A 21,273-nucleotide genomic window follows, 5' to 3' on the forward strand; every position below is an offset into this window, starting at 1 on the left:
CCTTCCCTTCCCTCGGCGGCCAGAGATCAAATGGCTTTTCCTCAGGCGGAAATATCGCGTCTCGGCCTTTGCGTGACGCTTCTGTCTTCCCCCTGCATACCGGTCAGCTAGCTTGCCTCACACATTTTAGGCTGAGAGCTTGTTTTCCGTTGTTTGTGAAAGCAGCCTGTTCTAGCGAGTCACAGTCTTGTACAATTTTAGAATCACAGAACAGTTGAGGCTGGAAAAGACGTGTAAGATCATGAAGTCCACCCGTTAATCCAACACTGCCAAGTCACCACTAAACCGTGTCCCCCAGTGCCATGCCCACACCTCTAATTTTTCTAGGGGTGATGATTCCATCACTTCCCTGAGCAGCGTGTTCCAATTCTGGGTCACGATTGGCATCGGATTGAAGTGGTAACATCAGGAAAGTCAGTCTGTATTTCCTATCCATCTTCATTAACCTAAAGGTCTGATCAAACCTGAAGGTCACCTTCTACTAATGAAGGTAATTCACTTACAATTTTAAATAAGGGCGTAGGAATTTTTACAATGATCAAATTCACTTCTTTAGCCATTTACCTCTGATGTAAATGCAACTCTCCACAGCCACTCTTCACCTTTCTATCTGTATTGCAGATCAGAAGAGTATGAAGGTGTCATTGAATTAAGACTCCTGAGATTTGTGGAGATGATGAGACACAAAGGAACAGAGGTATTTTATACACTTTACAGTATTTGTCCTGGTGTATCTGACTGGATAAGTAACAACTCCAGGACAGCGAGATTTACAGAGCTGCTTAGATGTGGCCCATGGCCCCAGCACATAATCACAGACATTAAAGAAGGGCCACTAATCCTCCTACCTACACATTTGTATCAAATTGCAGGCCTCTTCAAATAATGACTTTTTTGCTAGTAATATTAATTTTTCACTTGGAAGTAGAATTCACAATCAAAGTATTACAAACAAGGAAAAAAATCTTGGTTTTGCTGCGTACAGTATTTTAAACCCTGTATGTACGTTGTATTTCATTGAAATGCCTATGTTATTTGGTTAAGCTGAAGTCAAGGGGGGAGAGTATTCATCCCTTTTTCAGATATCCTATTGAAATGCCTATGTTATTTGGTTGAGCTAAAGTCAAGGAGGGAGAGTATTCATCCCTTTTTCAGATATCCTAGATTTTAGTTCTGAAGAAAGGAATATAAAATCTGCAATTAATTAAATTAACAAATATTAAAGTGAGTGGGTTGACTTGGTAGGTTGCCAGGTGCCCACCAGCTTATTTTTTTTTTCTCACTTCCCAGCTTCAAAAGAAGATGGGGAGAAAATATGATAAGAAGCTCATGGATTGAGCTAAGGGCAGGAATGTCAAACAACCATTACCATCATGGGCAAAACTGGTTCAATTTGGGGAAATTAATTTAACTTTTTGCCAATTAAACAGAGTAGGATAGAGAGACATAATTACAAATCTAATTCCACCCTCCTTTTATTTCTCCCTTCTCCCCAGCTCAACTTCACTCCCAACCCTTGTATCTCTATGTCCTGAGTTAAGCCACAACTTGTTTTAATCAGTGTGTATGTAGGTCCTGTTTGACAAATCTAGTTAAGCTGCAGGACTACTTCTTCAAGCAAGTAACTTCTCACCTGTGATAGCCCAAAAGAAGAACTCTTTGTACACCAGTGACTGAAAAGCTCTCAGGGTGTCTGTGTTTCTCTTGTGAAGAACAGTTTTGTTTATGACTCAGGGCTAAATTATTCAGGAAGACAGTAAGCAGCACTTTGGAGTATGTGTTTGCAACGCACTGGTCCTCACCTGGTGGTCCGGCACACGCAGGGCAAAGCTCGGTGCTGAAGTATGTTATTTGATGTGTTGTTTATTTTCATATAGTTTTGTTGGGGTTTTTTGTTTAAATTATGTACCAAGAGCTTTCAGCAGCACAAGCCTGAAATGCCAGCATGAAGCAATGTACATGCCAGAGATAATGTAAAGAACCACATTACAAACAGTACAATGGAGATGAGAAGGAAGAAAAAGTCGCCTCTGGCATACTTTTCCTGAAGAAATTGAGTTTACTGCTTTAATACATAACAACTTTATTTGTTACATGTGTAAAACAACGCAATATGTATTTCTATGTAACAACAAAAATAAGCTTCATAGCAGCATTATTCCAGTGCTAGCATTTATAGGAATTATAATATTATTAATACAGAGGAACTTTGAACATTTTGACTTTGTCCATAAATACACTCATGTAAGGTGCTCCAACCCCAGAAAATTGATATCCATGTACAAAGCTGTTGAAGTGCTGCAGCTTAGAGTCTCAGCTGATTGATACCCACTGAGAATTTAAACCTATATATTTTTATTTATTTTCTATTGAATTACTGTTTTTTTCAAATATTATTTTTTATTTTATTTTTCCATGGTTCTAGGTAATGTAGTCACCAGTACAAAATAAGGCTTTATGTTTGCACTAAAGTACCAAAAAACCCTCCCTCAAAGAGCACATAATCTGCAGAGCAGGACATGAACTCACAAATAACAAGTATTCACTGAAATGCATGCAATTTCTCATAATAATAATAATCTTCATTACTTAAAAACATTCTCACATACAAGAAGAAATGAGAACAGGAACAACTTTACTGGTATGGAAATGCCAGAGGTAGGGGGGGAAAAAAAAGCAGCATGAGAAACCGCAAAAAAGTAAACAATATAAAAGAAGTAACTATTTTGCTCAGTGTATATAAAACATGCAAATAATTTTATAAAATAGTGCAGACAATTCATAAAAATATACATCAAAAAGCAGATTTTGCAGAACTGGACTACGTGGTCATAACCTGTATTCTGTACCGTGTTGTTTATTCCATATAACTTAAATTAAAAATATTAATCTTTCTATGCTTTGGCTTCTATGAGTAATGCTTTCAGGATAACTACAAACCTGACTTGTTCACAGACCAGGAACATTTAAAATTAAGTAATGGCACCAATATTACCATCTTCCACATGAACATTTCCCCTATAAAGCACTACATGACATATTCTCAGGAATGACTCTGAAATTCAGCTGAACACATCTGAAGTAAGAGAATATAGGACAAGGTGTAATGATAAAGATCATCTCTATTAAAAAAGCAATAAATTGTATGAAAAAATACACAAAGGTTTATAAATCTACATCACAGCACTTCTACTTGATTTTCTTTCTCTAAATAAGGTGCTATATGAAAGGGGAATAAACATTTAATTACTGGAGACAAAAAACCCATAAAATTCCAGTTGTTTTCTCTGTTTGTATATGTGTCAGTTAATTACTAATCAACAAGTGGTTTTACTGTGAGAGAATTATATTCCACAGTTATCCTAGGCTTGATACTGTAGTTAATAGAAGTTGCAAATACTCATTATCTCTGAATGTCTGGATTTACACATTTAGGTTGGAAATTTTTTATCAGTTTTACATCAGAAAAATCCTGGCTTCAATTTTTTATCCAACAGGAAGAAACATATGATTGTGCCTCTTTTCAGAGAAAAAAGATGAGGCATGGTTTTATGTCCATAGGAATATATGGAAGGGAACTGCCAAAGCCAATCAGTCTGGTAATTGACTAGAACTTTGTTGGTTCAATATCAGTGAATATCAGGGAAGGCAGATCTTAACATCCTGAGCATCTTATTTTTAGTCCTAGAACTCCTTGAACAATTGAGAAATTGTCTCAGGAGTTCCCTCTCTCCAGCTCAGAACAATTCCAATTTACAGTTTATATTTATTAATAGACAGATTATAGCAATTTATTGTAGACCCTTTTTTTTTTTTTTCAATCTCATTCAGATTTTTCTTTAATAGTTTACAGTGAACTAATGAGTTTAAAGTGAACTCTTCTAGTTTTCAGCATAATTGCTTTGTTAACTGCGGGTAATTGCGGTCTTAGACTTTTCTCTCAGAATGGGATTTAACTTTACAGATTATTATTTCAAGAGATTATTTAAATACTAAAGATCTTTATAATCCTTTAGTTTTAAAAGTGATTTTAGTAATGGACCTTTTATGATAGTCATAAAATAGATAACAAACTATTTACGTATTTTACGTAGTGCTATTTGCTCTCAGTTGTCTTTGTGCTTTAAATAAAGAGGAATTATTTAACACTTACAGTATTATTCAAGTGCATTAACTGTAAGTAAATATGAGGATGAGTATTATAAATACTGTTTTAGTTACATAATATATCAGTTAGCACATATACTAAGCCACTATCCAAATCCACTATACTGGATAGCATGATAAGAAGAAATTAATATATAAAATATGGGATAGCATCGTTTTTATTTAAAAAATATTTCACAGGAATTACAAAACATTTTTTTATTATCGAGACAAGATACTACAGGTACAACACTTCTTTGCATGATTTCTTTCAGGTAGTCATCAAGAACTGAGGCTTCACTCATATTTGACCAGAAGAAAAATAAAGCTAAAATTAATTGTGTTTTAGAGGAAGAATACTATCAAAATCTGTTGGTTTTTTTTTTTTTTTTTTCTCACAGGAACATGTAACCATGGCCATAAGGAGGTATCCAGGAGTTCTGTGCTGAAGAGCTGATGAAAATAAATTTGAGGAGGAGGAAAAATGAAAACTATTATTGAACTCATTTGAAAATGCACAGAAGTAACAAGTCTGCTTTTAAATTTTTATGAAGTACAAGAGATGAACATGTTTTGAACTGTGGAAGGTCCTGTCTTGCAGTAACCTGTGTCAATCTGTGTTTAGTTTAGTCCTGCCATGCAACAAGTACCCAGTTCTCTACTCCATCCTGTTGTACCTGCTTTGGTTAACATTGACAGTGGCTTTCAAAACCAGTGAGCTTTCAAGCTCTGGTGTTTCAGCCCTTACATAAACAGTTCTACTGACTTGAAGTGCAAGGTGTGGCACCCCCAGCTTGGCATGCTGTGAATAGGACATTTTGTCACCATAGGCAAAGTGATCAAATGACTGCACTCCTTTCTAAAATGCTTTGTTCTCAGGATTAACACCCTCCTTTAAGAGTGGAAAGAAAGGTTTTCCAGGTTGTGTCCGAAGCTGTGCAGATGCCTTTATATCTCAGAAGCTGAACTGCACTCAACCAGGAAACTGCTAAAGAAGCTGTTCTATCCACACTATAAGGAACACAAACTGGGCACAGCTCCACTTGGTTCCTCCTTTTCTTTTCATTTTTAACTGTACAAGGTGGAGACATAAAGGAAATAACAAAGCCAGGACTGGCATGACGAACTCCAATTACAAATAAATCAGTGCTCTTGTTTTAAGAGTTTGAGCTGCAGTGAGGCTTAGAAATGCTTGATAAACAGAAATTGGAGTGTGAGGATGTGGCTTGAATGAAAAAGAACAGGGAATAGAAGCATATCTAGGTGTTTTTCAGATATTCTGGACCAATTCATATTGATGCTGCTTCACTGCTTCAGTGGAATGTGACCTACTCAGAGCAGCACAGCACCTGGTCCTGCTGTTCAGTTCACACTTGGGATAAGGAAGACTTGTTTTGCTTGTTACTGGAAAATATGTTTTCTCTGGGCTGAAGCACAGCAATTGTTTACAGCTTACACTATTTAGACACTGCTGCCAGACAAGAGAAAGAAAATATATAATCCAAATGCCGTAAAAAATGAGTTATAGACATCAAATTGGAGTAATTTGCAGTGAAAACTGGCAAGGGTCCTGCAGTTAAACCTTCTTTTAATGAAAAGTCCTTGGAACTTTTCTAGGATATTTGAACCCTATAGAACCCTGTTCTATAATAGGACTCATCCCCAGAAATATGGAATTCTTTCTAAACATAAATATGTACTCACCAATTGTTCTTTTTTATTGCTTTCTGTGGGGAAAAAAAAAGAATACATTTTTGCATGTCTTGATTTAAATCACAGTTTCTTATAATCATTTTATGTTATCCATAGATCCTGTTTGACAAATTCAGCTAAGCTGCAGGACTACTTGTTTGAGCAGGTAACTTCTCACTTGTGATGGGCATAAAAGAGGCATTCTCTGTATACCTGCTGCTGAAAAGCTCTCAGAATGTGTTTTTCTCTTGTGAAGAACAGCTTCCTTATGACTCAGGGCTAAGCTATTCAGGAAGAGGGAAAGCAGCACTTTGGGGCATGTGCTTGCAACACACTGGTCCTGACCTGGTGGCTTTGGTAAAACCAAAGTTTTAGGGACTAGAGACATAGCAACAAACTGATGCATCATCCCTCAAAAGGTGGGACTGTCATTGCACTAGGGCTATCCAAGTTGTGCCGTGCTGTTTCTGACTTCCAATGTACCCAGTTCAAAGGCTGATCTGACAGATTGTCTTGGTGCCTTTGGCATACACTGATCTCCTGGACCCTGATAGCTTCAGAAACAAAAAAAAATCCTCTTGAGCTTCACTTTCACCCCATAACAATTCAGATAAGCCCAAACTTTTCAGTCTTAGAAGCATTTTGTATTTTAGACATTTACAATTCTGTGGTGCAAAAAAGGTGAAGGAATGGTAATTCATAAATCCATACTTGCTTTCAGCATGAAGTTCTATGTGTGAGCTAATGCCACACTGGGTTAGAGAGGCCAAATGATATCAATTCTGTAGTCCCTGGAAGGTGATGATGTGGTGAGCATCATAATTAGGTTTTTTTATTTTTTCCAGTTAAAAAGAAAAGGCTAGGTCTGGTGTCCTGGGAGTGGACTTCAGAGCAAGGCTTGAAAGTGACCTCTGGAATCATAAATTACACTGCTTGGTCTGTGTCTGCATCATGTTCTGATATATTAGGTTTACCTCCCTTTTCTGATACAACATTTATTGCACATTTATGCAAAGGCAGGTTTAAGAACGAACAGAAAGTTTCTGCGAATACAAATCAGTAACTGGAAATATGGAATTCAGTACTTCAATACTGGAAATATTGAAGTCAAGTACTCTAGCAGCAACTTCAGATCCTACCTTCTATCTTCTGGCATGAAAACAACAGCGGGAATCTCCTTTCTCTTCTTAATATAAAATTTCTAAATTCCTCTCTTCATCACTTGACACTGGAACCACTTACCAAAACTTAGTTGTCTTGAAAAATGTATTGAGACTGAAAAAAGTTGGCGCAGTAGCATCGTGGGACAAAAGAACTGTGAAATTAAAATGCAAAATGCTGTAATGGATTGAAGGTTGCATTTGTCCCCATTTGACCATATACTGCGCTTATTAGGATGAATAAGACCCATGGATATACATCCAAAGATAGAATTTGGTCCTCAGATGTGACTTAGTAAAAAAAAAAAAAAAAAAAAATGTTGGCAATAAAGAAATTCTATACTTACAAACTAAAATGATCAGCAACAAAGTGGCAGACAGTCCTCCCAGAAAATATCTGAGAACAGAACAATACCCAGAAAGGTTAAAAAAAGCCAAAGAATGCATATTGGGTTAAAAGAGGTGAAGCCTGGGTGGGAGGAGGAGGAGGGGTTCTTGCAGATGAACCCTCTGAACTCTGGTAGGTGAACTGTAATTTGAAACCAGATTACATAAACTATTGAAGATAATCTCCTGGAAAGAAAGACCTCAACATTCAGGCTGCGAGAAAAACCCACTTAGAAAGACATGTATCCATTCTGCTTCTTCTCAGCCTGCCAAAACCCCTGTCAAAGCAGACTTGGCAAAGTAGCTTTCATATCTGCATGCATATTTCTTATTTTTGTGCATATCTATGTAGCTTAGATATTTTCCTGCATCAACTATCATGTGAAAATGTATTTTCACAATAAGATACATATAATTTTGAAAATATGACCCTTAATTGAAGTTTTATTCACCAGTTGAAATGAAGCAAGCACTCATGTCAGAAACAGAAAATAAAAGAAATAAAAATTACCTTGTACATACTGAAATGATTAAGCACATGATCAGTGCAGCCATCTGAGAAATGACATTCTGCACTGTCCTGGATTCTAAAATAAAAATCAGGAAAATAATGGGTTTTAATGAAAGTAAATATATGACAGGAGGTGTTTGCAAAGGCTACCTTCAGCCTGTGAGACCAGTCTCTTCGGTTGCTTTGAAAGAGAACTCGCCTGGAGTGATTCAAAGCAGAAACCTAATTTTCATTCTCTGGGTGTCTCTCAGGAGTCTTTTTCCCCCACAACTACAGAAACACTGTGCCCTCCGTGCTCTCAGAAAACAAGCCTTTCTGCATAATTGCCTGTTTCAGTTTTTGCTCCCATGCCCTTTCCTCCATTTTCCTCTTCACTCCTCTTTTTTTTTTTTCTGAAAAATGGATGAGGGAAAGATGTGAGCAGGGGGTAGTAATCAACTAAATACCAATTTTGTGATTTTATTTTTTAATCTTTCATTTAAAATACATGTTTTAGTAAATAAATTCTATTCTACAAGGGACCAGATCCATATTTTTAATGTATTTTTCACTTCACTCTAAAAATGAGGTGTGCCAGAATAAGAACATAACATACCTGCATTGCTGCAGGTCTCTTCATTTGCATTTATCATAAAAGAGCAGGGTTTTGAAGCACAAAATGGTTCCTCAAAATGAAGAAACTCATCATCTTTGGTGAGAAATGATCCATTAGGTGCTGGAATTTGCCTTTGTGACACATGGTTATTACATTCAGAAGAAAAGTCTGAATCACCTACAAGAAATGCATGTATAACTGAGATTGCACAAAAGAAGAGCTCTGAGACTTTGTATTAATGAATTTAGGAATTAATTACTGTATCACAGGAGAGTTTCCAAATTGTTAGGGGTAGGGAATTGGCAGGTTCAAATGCAGGAGAAAATATGCAGAGTAAAGACAAAACTGCATAGAGCAGATGAAGTTATTGAAGGAGCCAGGTGAAAGCAGACAGTGCCAGGTATTAATCACACCAGAATAAACATTCCTGGTGATGACTTTGCATTCAAATTCAGTCAAAAAATGACTTTTTGGCACAGAGGTCTTTGTGGATTCATACTCAGTTTTAATGCCAGGAGCTCTATTTGTCCCTTAGAATTCTGTAGTTCATTCTATCTTTACCTGCACACCTTGGCTAACACCTGCAAAAAATTTCCAGAAAGAGATACTCAAATACGCACTAAACATAGACTGCAATGTTGTATCTTGATTACCAGGTACCTGATCAGGGCTTACCACTATCACTGTGACTGGCTTCTAGTTTACTGCATCCATCAGGCCAAAGATCCTCTACAAGGGAGAAATCCATCCTGCTGGGAATGGTGGAGCTGAGCCATGAGCTGGAGGCACTGAGATTGAACAAGCTGTCAAGAGAGCGACGGATTTTCTTCCTTCGCCTGAATACACTAGAAAGAAAAGATGTGTTGCCAAGGAATAGAGCTAATTATTCTTGCTGAGCAGGGACAGAGCTCTAAAGCTTGCAGGAATGACATGAAAAACCAGGTTCTGGGTGCTGCTTCCAGCCCAGTTTTTAACTCTGGGCATGTCACCAGGAATGGCTGCTGCACACCACAATATGTCAGGGAATTATTATGCTGTATTAACAGCAGGGCTGATCATGCTGTTGTGATTCTGGATACTGTGGTACCAAATGATATAACAGCTACTGGTCTCTGATAGTGCTGTGAGTGTCTCATGCTACCTGTGATTGGCATCCTACTATATCCTATTTGAGGTAGTCTGAATCCATTGAACTCCAAGTTTTTTGAACTACATTTTATATACCTTCCTAAACTGTCCTTCTGAATCAATTGATGATTTTCTTTGAGTGAGAATTCCAGGACCAGACCTTTTTTATTTATATATATATATATGTGTGTGTGTGTGTGTGTGTTTTAGACAAAGATATTTATATTTATACTTTTTTCTTAGTCCTTATCAGAGTAACACCCACCCCATTGGCAAAATGAGCTGTAGCTCTCTCCTTTTCCTTTATTGGACACAACTTCAATTATAGCAACAACTGTGCACTAAGGAGTTTTTGGGTAGTAAGATGTGACTGAAAATCAGGTTTCATTCAATGCACTCTCTAAAGCAATTGAGATGTTCCCATTCAGAAGTAATGCTGGTCTTATGCCAAGCAATATGTAGACAGACACAAAGACACCTCCAGATAAGGCCAGAGATGTGGAGGCAATCGCCAACATGGATTAAAATGTACATATAGTTCACTTACCGAACTAAATTCTCTTTATATGTAACACTTGTGTGGGATGGTGTCAGTGTTATGTTGCCCTCTTCATCAGAAACAAAACTGTCTTCTGTCAAAACATAATAACCATTAGAAAGCAGTCGAGGGCTGCGGCGGCATGTAGGAAGGGAGCCTGTCAGAGGATTTGTGGAGCACTCATAGGCAGGATCGTCATCCAAAAAGGCACAAGTACAACTGAAAAGGAGAAATGAAAGCCTCTAATTTAGAGGTCTGGACAGAGCAAATCCACAATTTAATAGTAATGAATTTCCATTCCCAGCTGATGGGGAGTGGGAATGACATAGATTTAAATACATGGATGTGATGATATTACTCTTTACTAGGGGGTTTCAGCCAGCTGACGTGTGCATCACATGTTCCAGAGCTTCAGATTACAGGAGGGATACATGCCAGGGGAGCATTTCCTGAAGCATGGAGCCAGCTTGAGCTCAGAAGTGCTCGGTGTGTTTCTGTGGCAGTGCTCTTGGCCAAGGAGTCCTGCCAGACCTACCCCGACCTGGAGCCATCAGAGGCATTCCAGTATTTGGCTTTTCTGAATTCCTCTACATGGCACAAACTGGGTGCCCCTGAGCCAGGCAGGATTTACTTGCTTTTTTATAATCTAGCCATACTTAGTGAAGATTTAAGGATACGCGACTTTTAACTCTCACAAATCCTAGAATGCCGTGCAGCTGGAACAAAATGGGATAAAGCCCAGATATTGTGATAGCACCATCCAGGACTGAAACACAATTGACTTTGGGATGAAACACAGCACAGAAAACTATACTCTCTGGTGTTTCAAATAGAAGTGAGTAGTGACAGAGATGAAAGGATCTAAAAGTTGTAGACATTGTACTTAGTTTGACTAAAATTTATTTTATGGTTATACCTTTCCATTTAACACCTATGAGTTCCAAATTGCCATGCAGTGACATCATGGAAAAAAAGGAAGACACCGGATTGATTTAGTGTCTGACCTGTGTTTCAGTAAGAGGTTTAACTATCCCATATGGCATGTCACACAGAGATACCATAATTTCAGTGTAGGGAAAAGCAGATGGAAGAGAGATACTCCAAAACCCTGTAATTTCAAAGCCAGTGTTTCCAACCTCAACAGCAGTAGTTCTGAACTTCCACTTAGGGCAGTAATTAAATTATTATCAGCACTACAGTTCTCAGTGGCCCAAAGGGGATTTTTACAAAATCTACACCAGAACAAAAATAAAATTAAGGAAGTGTAACTTTCCTTAATACCTTGGAAAAATATGTCTTGAGAGGTTGTGTCTATGCTCTCCATCATATGGTGTTGAGCCTGCAGAAGCAAAGGTGAAATAAGAAGAAATCATTATCATATTCACTGACAGCTTGTGCATACCAGAAAGATAATAAAGAAAGCTGAAAATTAAAGGATTCATTAAAACATATGAAAGGATATGAAGGATATGAAAGGATAAAACATATGAAAGAATCAGGGAAAGACTTAGTGTTTATAGAAAACTCATTTCAAACAGGACAACACAGAATCAGAGCCAACAGAAATCAGATACTTTTACTCTGCCCAGATAACAGACTTGAGAGAAATAATTATGGACACAAATGCAATAACTGCAGTAATTTTAAGGTGTTTTTTCCAGAAATCTGCTTCATGCTAAAGCTAGAACCTGAACTAGCACTGGATACTGAGTAGAATGGAAATGCCACCATTACCACTATATTTTATTTTCCTGATGAAAATTGCAGACATAGCACAACCAGCACAGGGATTGCTACAGTGACAAATATTTGACAGTAATATTGTGGCAGGTGAATAAGGAAATAGGATTTGTCTAGATTACCATGGCTCAAGTGTGCAAAGGGCTGCTAGATGTTCCACACCTGACAGAATCAATCTTACAAAAAGTGAGCAAGGGCTATCCATAGGGAGAATTTATGTCTATTATTACATGAAAAGATAAAAGATATGATCTTTCCCTATATTACCTTGTCTCTCCTGAATCTTTAGAGCTTCAGACTTACAACACTGTTAGTAAATGCCCATCCTTCACCTCCAAGAGGAGATAGGGCTCAGAGAATTTTAGATTTTTATGTTCAGTTATGAGCTGAGGCAAATAAAAGACATGAAGGTCAGGGTTTCCACTTTAGTAATCTTGTTTAACCTCCTTGGAAGATCAGTTGTCAGCCATATCACAGGGTGTGAAGTCTGACTCAGCCTTGGGACCAGGCAAGGTGAAAGAAATAAAATATTCAGGGTATTTTTTACAAATCAGTCCTATTACCCTGGTCCCATGAATACTGTTTCTTCTACCCTTTGTAAAAAAAAAAATCACTTTACCATGAACAAATTATGCTCTAATGGCCACAAAAATAACTTGAGGAGGAGAAAATGGAAAGAATGGGGGAAGGTACAAAGAGATCAAGAAGCATCAGTCAGAATGCCACGGAGCAAGTTGTACAAACAGTGGGAGCAGTGGTGTATTTCATAGTTTGACATGTATTAGAGCTATTTTTAACATACAACTACCTCCTGAAATAGTTGCTCTTATTTTAGGCAAAATCACGATTCTTAAATGTGTAAAAAAAATCTTACATTCAAAAGCAAGACATGCATTCAAACTCTAGAAGAAAATACAGGGATGACTCAACAAGCGGTGTGTAGATTTGGATAAAAACTAAAACAAACAAAATCCCAAATATTATCAGTCAAAAAAGATCCCCTCCACAAGGTATTTATTTTTATTAAAATTGACAAATGTATCCAAATTTATTTGCTCCTGGAGTTGAGGCAATATATGATGTTCCATACATGTTGAAAAGTACTGCTTCACACACCCTAGGGTAACAGGGAATATAGATTATCTGTAAAAGAGTTTAAACAGAAACATGTTTTATTTTGTCTTGTTTGAAAATTAGGATAGGTAAGATAGTGTCAGCAATATAGATCAAATTATTAGTCATGATGGATTCTCAGGCAAAAGTAACTGATTCTAGGGCAAATTTGTTTGAAAAGGAGATATAGAAGTATATGTCAGGATCAATTATACCTATCATAACCCTTTAATAATCTGAGTGAAATATTCCAGCAACTGAAACCCACAGCACAGCTGTATTGCATGCAATTCTTTCAGTTATGATAATATAAAGTAGCAATGTCTAAAAAAAGAATAACTTTTAGGAGTGGCAGCTTTCCTATGGGGTGGTGTTTTCACTGTAAGGTGTTGACACATACTGATCACAGTGGCAGGACAAACCACAGTCTTTCTGTTCCTCATTTGAATTCTCTTTGCAAGGTATGTCTTTGCAGCATGTTTATTTGCCACCCTCCAGAGAAATAAAATTTAAGATAAAATAGAGTATATTCATCTATTTATAAAAGAAAGTGAGCAATATACACATGCAGATATACTATTGGTGAGGCGAGGCATTGCCCTCTTTTCAAGAACAATTAATAAGCAGTTGTAACTTGCTTTTAAACTACTTTAAGTAACGATAATATCCAGCTTCTGTGAACAGTAATAGAACAGGCAGCCCAACAGATTTTTTGCTGGCCTTGATCGTGAAAGTTTTTTGCTCATGAATAATGAAGAGAGTTCTTAAAAATAATTCAATCAGTGATGGAGAAAACATGGAAACATCATGTTGCAGACAATGCTGCACAGTGTTCTGCTTTCATTTAATATTCAGTCCAATTTCTGCGCTATTAATAGCGTGAGAAGCTATAGTAATGATGTAACAAAACAAAGCTTCTCAACCATCACTGTACAATGCAGCAGTGGTATCTGTAATCCATGAAATGAGCCATCAACACAGCAAGTCTAAACCATGGCATGAGAAAAAGCCAAGAGCTCTATGAAATCTCACTAAACACGAATCTGAGGTGAATGAGGCAATATTTTATGTCAAGAATCCAAATAAGAATTTAAGGCAGCAACCTCCTTTGGATTTCAAAACACACAAAAGTTCATGTTGTAATATAAACAAAAAGTCACTATCCAAACCAGTCAGTTTTAACTACTTTGCCCTCCAAAAATCAAATTAGTGTTTAAGCCAATGATGCCTTCAGTATACAATCTAAATATTTACATTAGTACCTACCAAAATATAGCACTAACTATTCAAATAGCTGAAACTCAAGCCAACCAGTTTTATTCTATTGTATCTACCAAACACAAGTGTCTACAAAGGGAGTTTTATTTGTTCACACGTATCAGTTGTTTTTGAAGTTGTTTTCTCCCTGTAGGTAATGGTAGCAACATTCACAAAAACGCAAAACTTCCTGAAGAACAGCACAGAAATTAATCCAAAGCTTAGCTACTCCTCAGCTAACTATATTAAGAGATAAACAAGGCTAAAATCCTTCAAACCTGGAAAATCCATTTCCAAATTAACACATGCGTGCAAAGCTTTTCCTCAGCCCGGGAGCCCGCGGGGCTGGTGGAGGCTGTTCCTGGGGCAGCGTCCCGGGAGAGCCCAGCCCAGGCTCTTCGCAAAGGCTGCTCTAAAAAGTCCCCTGTTTCCTTTTGAAAACAGCCCGTGCAATCAGCGGCACAGAGCCCCAGTGAGGTCACGCTTCCTGTAAAGCAGCCTCACATCAGAAGCATTTGTTCTGAAGAGCAAAGCGAAGATAAAGATTAGCCCAGAACGCTCCTGCCGGCTGTTGCGAAAGAGAAGAAGCTCTAGAAATACCGTCTCGCTCCAATGATCATACAGAGAACAAAGACACAACCTTTTCTCATCAGTGACACCGTTTTGTTTCAGATTTGCTTTTCTACCTCACACAGAAAACTTTCAAGTTGTGTATACAAATAATTCCATTTGTTGAAATACTTGTGAGCCTGACAGGCTTTGATGTAAGAAAATTATCCAGTTACCAAAAAATAATAACAATACATTTTGCAAAAGCACTGTTGTACAGAAGATACATTTGGTGAGAGTTCAGAGCTACATCTCACAGCTGAAAACATTATTGCAAATATATGCCATCAATGTTAATATAAATTCCATTGAAAGGAGAAAGGAATAAAGCCATTTGTAAACATATTCATTGTTGCATGCTAAATGTGTCATACTGTGTAAGGCATCATTCATCACACCTTAAAGTATAAAAAATAAAGCCAAATCCACATAAGAGAAATAGAGCCTGAATAAGATATCCTGCAATCAAAAGGATTTGGCTACAGAACTATTACATACAAAACTAATATAAATCAGCTGCTTGACACTGAATTGTACAGCCTTAGGGGGTAAAACTTCATCTCCAAATAGATAAAATGATGTAGTAGTTTTCTCTCCTGATGCCTGTATGTATCACTGACAAAAAATGAAAGCATAAATCTAGTAAAATACGATTTATTTGATGATAGTTTGTGGGGTTTTTTTCCCCCTGGAGAAGGAAAAATACTTCCACTGATAAAAAGAATATAAAAACCTCACCTCCCAGAAAACGAAACAAAAATAGGTATTAGGCAATTAGGATGTTGCAAAAGACCTCCTGTTTGTGAGTTAAACTGAAATGAACATTTTATGATCTTTTTTCTCAAACATGAAAATAGGGACATGGTCCATCTTCACATCAGTTCTTTTAATTTAGTGGAATTATGTCATTGGGGAAATTTAGTCCAGCACTATTTCCATGGATGCATGGGCTTCATCACAGCAGCATTTCCCTGGCCACCCTGCCTCTCTACAGGCAATGAATATAAATTCCCAATGATCTTTAAAACTAGGTCACCTACAGAAGAATTTCTGTACACACACAAATTTACTCCTTGGCTATATTTTTGGTTTCTTTTCTTATTCTTCTCAACAGGAAGCAGTGAATTCCAAACTTGAACTGCTTTTCTGAAGGACATGGATATTTCATGTTTGTCTATATAGTTAAAATATAATGTGTCTATATCATATTCAGGCTTGGAGATGTTTTCTTTTTTGATCACTGCTATTTGTATCTGCAACTCACTGTTCCACCAGCCTTTGATGCATAGACTTCATGCATTGGTGACTATTTTATAGGTGAATGCTAGACTATATACACATACATAAGGGTTTATATACTGCTTTTTTTTTGTTCTTCACTATGTCTCTCCCCAAATTTCCCACTCCACCACAAGCCCTATCTCAACAATAAAAACTTCAGGTTTCAAATTTTACAAAATGAGTACACCAACAAGCTTACTTGCAGTAGTTTTATGCCTGTGGCACACATTGCCATTCAACCCACAAAAGGAAAGAAATTAGAAATTACAATACTAAATACCATCCATTTTTGTACAGTTCTCCCAGGCTCACTCTGCTTTTGATACAACAGACTGTGCAGGGTCTGGCAGTCCAAGAGAGGTGGGGCTGGGGTCCCAGCAGCCCTGAGCCTGAGCAGGTACCCCCGGGAGGGACACACACAGAGTGCATTTATAACCACACCTAAACAGACACACACAGCTGGCAACACAGGTGACAGGGACACACTGCACCAACAGCTTCATCCTTCTCACCCCTGTGGCTGAACAGTGCAGAGGTCCACGCACATCTGTACACATCCCTCCAGCAGCTGGGCTCAGGAACTCTGTCTGCCCAACAGCTGCCCCCGATCCCAGTCTCACCAGTTGCATGCACCCAGACATTGGAGCCCTCGGGGCCACAGCCCCACAGCCCAGCTGGTGGTGCAGACCATCTCACACAGCTACAGCTGGGGTTCCAGGTCCTCAGCAGCCCGCTGAGAGACACCCCAGCCCACATGTGTCCCAGAGAGCTGCTTCTCCCAGCCCCAAGGTGCTCTGCTGCTGGCTCATCTGGGTGGGTTTCATGCCTGGCCACGAGGGCTGAGACTTCTCTGGAACAGCCCTGAGAAAGACCCAGCAGACAAGGCTTCCCTTCCTCTGAAATCCTTAATTCAGGCTCCCACCTGCCTTTGTGCCCCCAGGCTCCTCTGGCTGATCAGAAAGGCTTTTGATGGGCTGATGGCTTCTGGAATGGGAACAAAAGGGTGCAGGGAATTCTTTGGGCTCCCCCCCACACTGTTGTCCCTCTGAGCTTCTCTGTGAGTGTGCAGATGAGCTTTTAGCACATATTACACCATAACTTTGCTATCTCAACGGCCCACTGCAACTCAGTGCAGAGTTATGCTAAACACAATTTTCAGGAAGGGTATTTTCCTGCTAGAATAAATTGAGTGGCCATCATGGAGAGAGTGGAGTGCTTATTGATTGAATGTAATTGAGAGTAATGTGATGCTTCTGTAACTCTCTTTGAACCTCCTGGAAACCTGACAACCTTTAACTGTCCACCAGCTTCAGCAACCATCAAATCAGGCCATTTTTCCTGTATCACAGGTCTGTGTCAATATTGTTTATATAGTACTCAAAAGTAAAAAAAATATTCTGAGAGGTCTGAAAATTAATTGAATTTTTTTAAAAATACAGCAGGGGAAGGGCTGGCCATGAGAATCTCTGAGCAGCCTCACTGGGTCCAAAGTAAGGTCTATGAAACTCTCCTTGCTTGCAGTCTTGCTGCAGGGCAAACTAAGACCCATTTTAATTTAGCTTGGTGAATGATAACATTTTAAGCTAAGTGCATGCCTTTATGAAGCAAAAACACTTAGCAATATTTGATGGATTGCTAATTGAAAAAAATAACAAAAAAAATCTCACAAACCGAGGCCTTTTATTTCAATTTTAAGAAAAGGCTGATCCTGCATTAAGTTAGCATTTCAGTGCAGGTTATGGAATTGTCACATCATATATGATTTTAATAACCTGATCAGGTCAACTGTATGAACAAAGATTAATTAGCCTGAACAAAGATTAATTTGCTTTAAAGTGGAACAAATCCATTTTTAATGCTATCAGATGGAAATCCCATCACACTCTATCAGAGACTTTGAGATCCAGGATTGATTTTTGACCCCCAAATTCATTATTTTAGCTTAATTGTTCCTTCAAAACAGGCAAAGAAGGGCATTTATTGTTTGCATATTGGAATACAGTGAGTAGACCTGTAAAATTTGGAATTATCTTTGAGCTTGCTAATACACTCATACTGCTTAAATCTTAAGAGGTTGCCTGCAATAATGCTATGTCAGCTACCTCTGTATTGTACCATAGACATAGTCCAGATAGACAAAAAATGTTTAAAAAGGGTCTAAATCAAGTAAGCCACTGATGGACAATGATATTTCTTTGTACAAAGCCATGACCAGTCTGCATTGTATCTCCATCCTTCTTGATTATATGGTTCCATAGAGAAGTTTCCTTGGTATCTTAACCTGATGTGGACATGGGAAAATGATAGAAGAGCAGTGTAAAAACAGACATGGGAAAAATACAAGAAGTGCTTCCATTAGAACCTGTAACTCTCCCACCCTGCATCTGAAAATACTGCTTTAAAACCCATTTTATCAGAGAAAGAAAACAAAAGGAAGATGTTCAAATCCATCAGCCAAAGCAGAATTTAGTCAAGGTTACCAACAGAACTCAGGTGAGTCCTCAATAGAGCTCTTCATAAATTTCCTCACAAGAAGATCTGACCATTACTGAAGAAGGAGGAAGGAACACTAAAAAAAGCAACAAACACACAGACTTATACTAAAAGCTGTCTGGCTCAATTTTATAAAGGATGACAAAAGTTCATGAATCAGCACACTGCAGTGTCTGCTGTGACTACAAGCAGCCAGGACAGAGTCAGCTGTTGGCCAGTTGTGCTCCAGCAGCATCTTATTTGCAGAGAATAGAAATATTAATGCACAGATCACTGGTCTGAGCAGAGAATGTGTGGGAACAGGTTTGAGGTGATGTGTGCATGGTGTACACCCACGGTTCCTAAGCTCACAGGTCATCACACTTCCAGCACAAATCTACGTGACACATTTTAGGACACACAGAGAGGGAAAGGACAGGGACTAAAGGAGGTAGGGCTGTGTGGGGAGACTGCTGACTCTCAGCTCTGAAGGGTATAAGAAGCCATGGTAAAACCTATCACTATGTGACCAACCCAGGAATAACCCATAAGACATGCAGAAGACTCAGTTGCCCATATTTCTGTCTCCCATGTCACTGTAGTTAATGCTGGACAGACCACCTGCATAGCAGCACCTGGGTGGTTAAAAGCTGAACAAGCCACGTAGATACACATGGCTTTAGGGACCTTCTCAGTGCTTTAACTAGACACATAAAATTTCATCTGTGGTCGGGGGTTTTCTTGTGACATTTTGAGTCCCAAAGTAAAAATTAATATTCCTCTGGAGTGGCCATACACTGCTGCCCACTGTACTTGGGAACCTGTGTGACAGCCTGATGTGATCTACATGGAACAGAGGGTCTTGTACCAATGTACAGTGAAGGCTTTTGGCCAACATATGATTGTAAAGGATCACAGCATGCTTTATATGTACTGAAAACCTGTAGCTGAGAGGTGTTGGTACAACTGGTTCCTGAAACTATACTAGTGGCAAAACAGTGATCATTCTGATCTCATGGTCATATCTGTAATAAATCCTACTGAGTGAGGCATAAATGAAGACCAGTAACAACTGAAGAGATAATGTTCTTTAAAATGCCTGTCTTTACAAACAACCTTATCAGTTGTCTCTCTGTAGTCTGACATTGACTGAGTCCCCTTCTTCCTGTATACCAGTATTTAAGCAAAGTCTAATTTTGTGAGGCATATACTGAGAGTCCACAGGCCTTTCTGCAATTTTTTGCAATTTTTCCAGCCTTGCCCATGCCCAGCTCACATTTCCAGCTAGATCCAAAGTGATGTCCTACACTACTTCAATGGCTAGGGAGAGGCAACAGCACAGGCAGCCTCAGTATCCAGTGGAAGACCGTGACACACTAGAGGCAGAGTGGCTTTACAGCCTGGATGCTATCCAGCATTGCATAAAGATCAAAGCTTTGAATGTGGCCTACAAGGCAATTAAGGACAGAGAGCAGAACTCTGATAGCCTTCCAGGAAGGCCCATGTGACACCAGCACAGACCCAATGGCCAAGTACCAAAAAACAAGTGACTCCTACCCTGAACCAGTGCTCCTGTGAACAAATACATTACAGGCATTTTACAGGCAGGGTTGGGCACAAAGGGCTAATCTCACAGTCAGCAACCATCCTTAGCCCCTGAGGACACACCAATTTACACAGGACCACAAAAGAGACAGGAAAATATCACACTAGTTTTAAAAAGTGATTGGTATTGCCTGCTGACAGATGTGATGAGTGTTTTTCATTCTCACTCCTGGACTCCACCAGGAGTGTGATTTTTAGAATTCTGTTTTCCTTCAGCACAAGTTGCAAATTCTGTCCACCCAGACAGAATTTGACCCAGAGGTCAGCTCTCAGAAATGCAGACCATGAAAAACTGCCCACTGGGATATGTTTGTGAGTCAAGTGGTCTGTTGATCCACCAGAAAGTGTACGCTGCATTTCAATCTTATATGGAAATAATCTAGAAAATCAGTGCTAGGAGCAGGTATTATTACTACAGCTTTTGTTCAGCACTGCTCTCATCAAGGCTGTAAAGGAAAATTCAGTAAAATATTTACTGATGTATTCCAATCTACAGAATCTCCTCTAAAACCACAACACAATCCAAGACATATGGCTGCAATATGAAAGGCAGAAGTGACACATTGCACAGCACTGTTTCTGAGGCAAAAGCAGAAGTACATCTCAAGAGGTCTATAATATTCATTGCAAAACAATATTCATAGCATGGTGAATGTTTCATATGCCTCTAAGAAATACCAAATGATACACAGAAAGCGGTTTAGTGAGGCTGTAACATGACACAGCAGAGCTTGCATCCAAAACAGGGAGCTGCTCCCTCCCAGCCATGCAGAGCATCAGGAGGTACCACTCTGGTGAGCAGCAACTTCTGCCTCAAGGTTTTCCTTTAACCCTATCAAACGCCAATGTTTGCTCTTTCTTTCTTTGCCTGGATTTAGGACCCTTTCACTAATGTCAGAACTACCTGCTAAATGCAAATTTCATTACCCACCTGGATTTACCAGATCTCACTCCTTAGAATTCTCTCCTTACTGTACTTCACCCTTAAGATACTGCCAGTAGGGAACTTTACTTCTGCTTTACAGCTTCATGCCACCTC

At 38.7% G+C, this 21,273-nt stretch overlaps 1 protein-coding gene across 2 annotated transcripts; it reads right to left on the minus strand.

The window, feature by feature from the left end:
* Positions 1 to 2,066: 2,066 nt before the first annotated feature.
* TMEM71 (transmembrane protein 71) lies at positions 2,067 to 14,678 on the minus strand. 2 transcript variants are annotated; one of them, XM_058833610.1, is made up of 9 exons: positions 14,546 to 14,678; positions 11,439 to 11,496; positions 10,167 to 10,376; positions 9,167 to 9,336; positions 8,492 to 8,668; positions 7,897 to 7,972; positions 7,346 to 7,395; positions 7,081 to 7,153; positions 2,067 to 4,599 (listed from the first exon to the last, which is right to left on the minus strand). In XM_058833610.1, the coding sequence occupies exons 1-9, from the start codon at positions 14,556 to 14,558 to the stop codon at positions 4,542 to 4,544; spliced, it is 885 nt and encodes a 294-aa protein (XP_058689593.1). In that variant the 5' UTR covers positions 14,559 to 14,678; the 3' UTR covers positions 2,067 to 4,541. The 2 variants fall into 2 exon arrangements, with proteins under 2 accessions (XP_058689593.1, XP_058689594.1); XM_058833611.1 differs by lacking the exon at positions 2,067 to 4,599 and having other exon boundaries at positions 6,519 to 7,153.
* Positions 14,679 to 21,273: the final 6,595 nt, after the last annotated feature.

The sequence above is a fragment of the Poecile atricapillus genome, chromosome 2 (assembly GCF_030490865.1).
Source record: "Poecile atricapillus isolate bPoeAtr1 chromosome 2, bPoeAtr1.hap1, whole genome shotgun sequence".
Lineage (NCBI taxonomy): Eukaryota > Metazoa > Chordata > Aves > Passeriformes > Paridae > Poecile > Poecile atricapillus.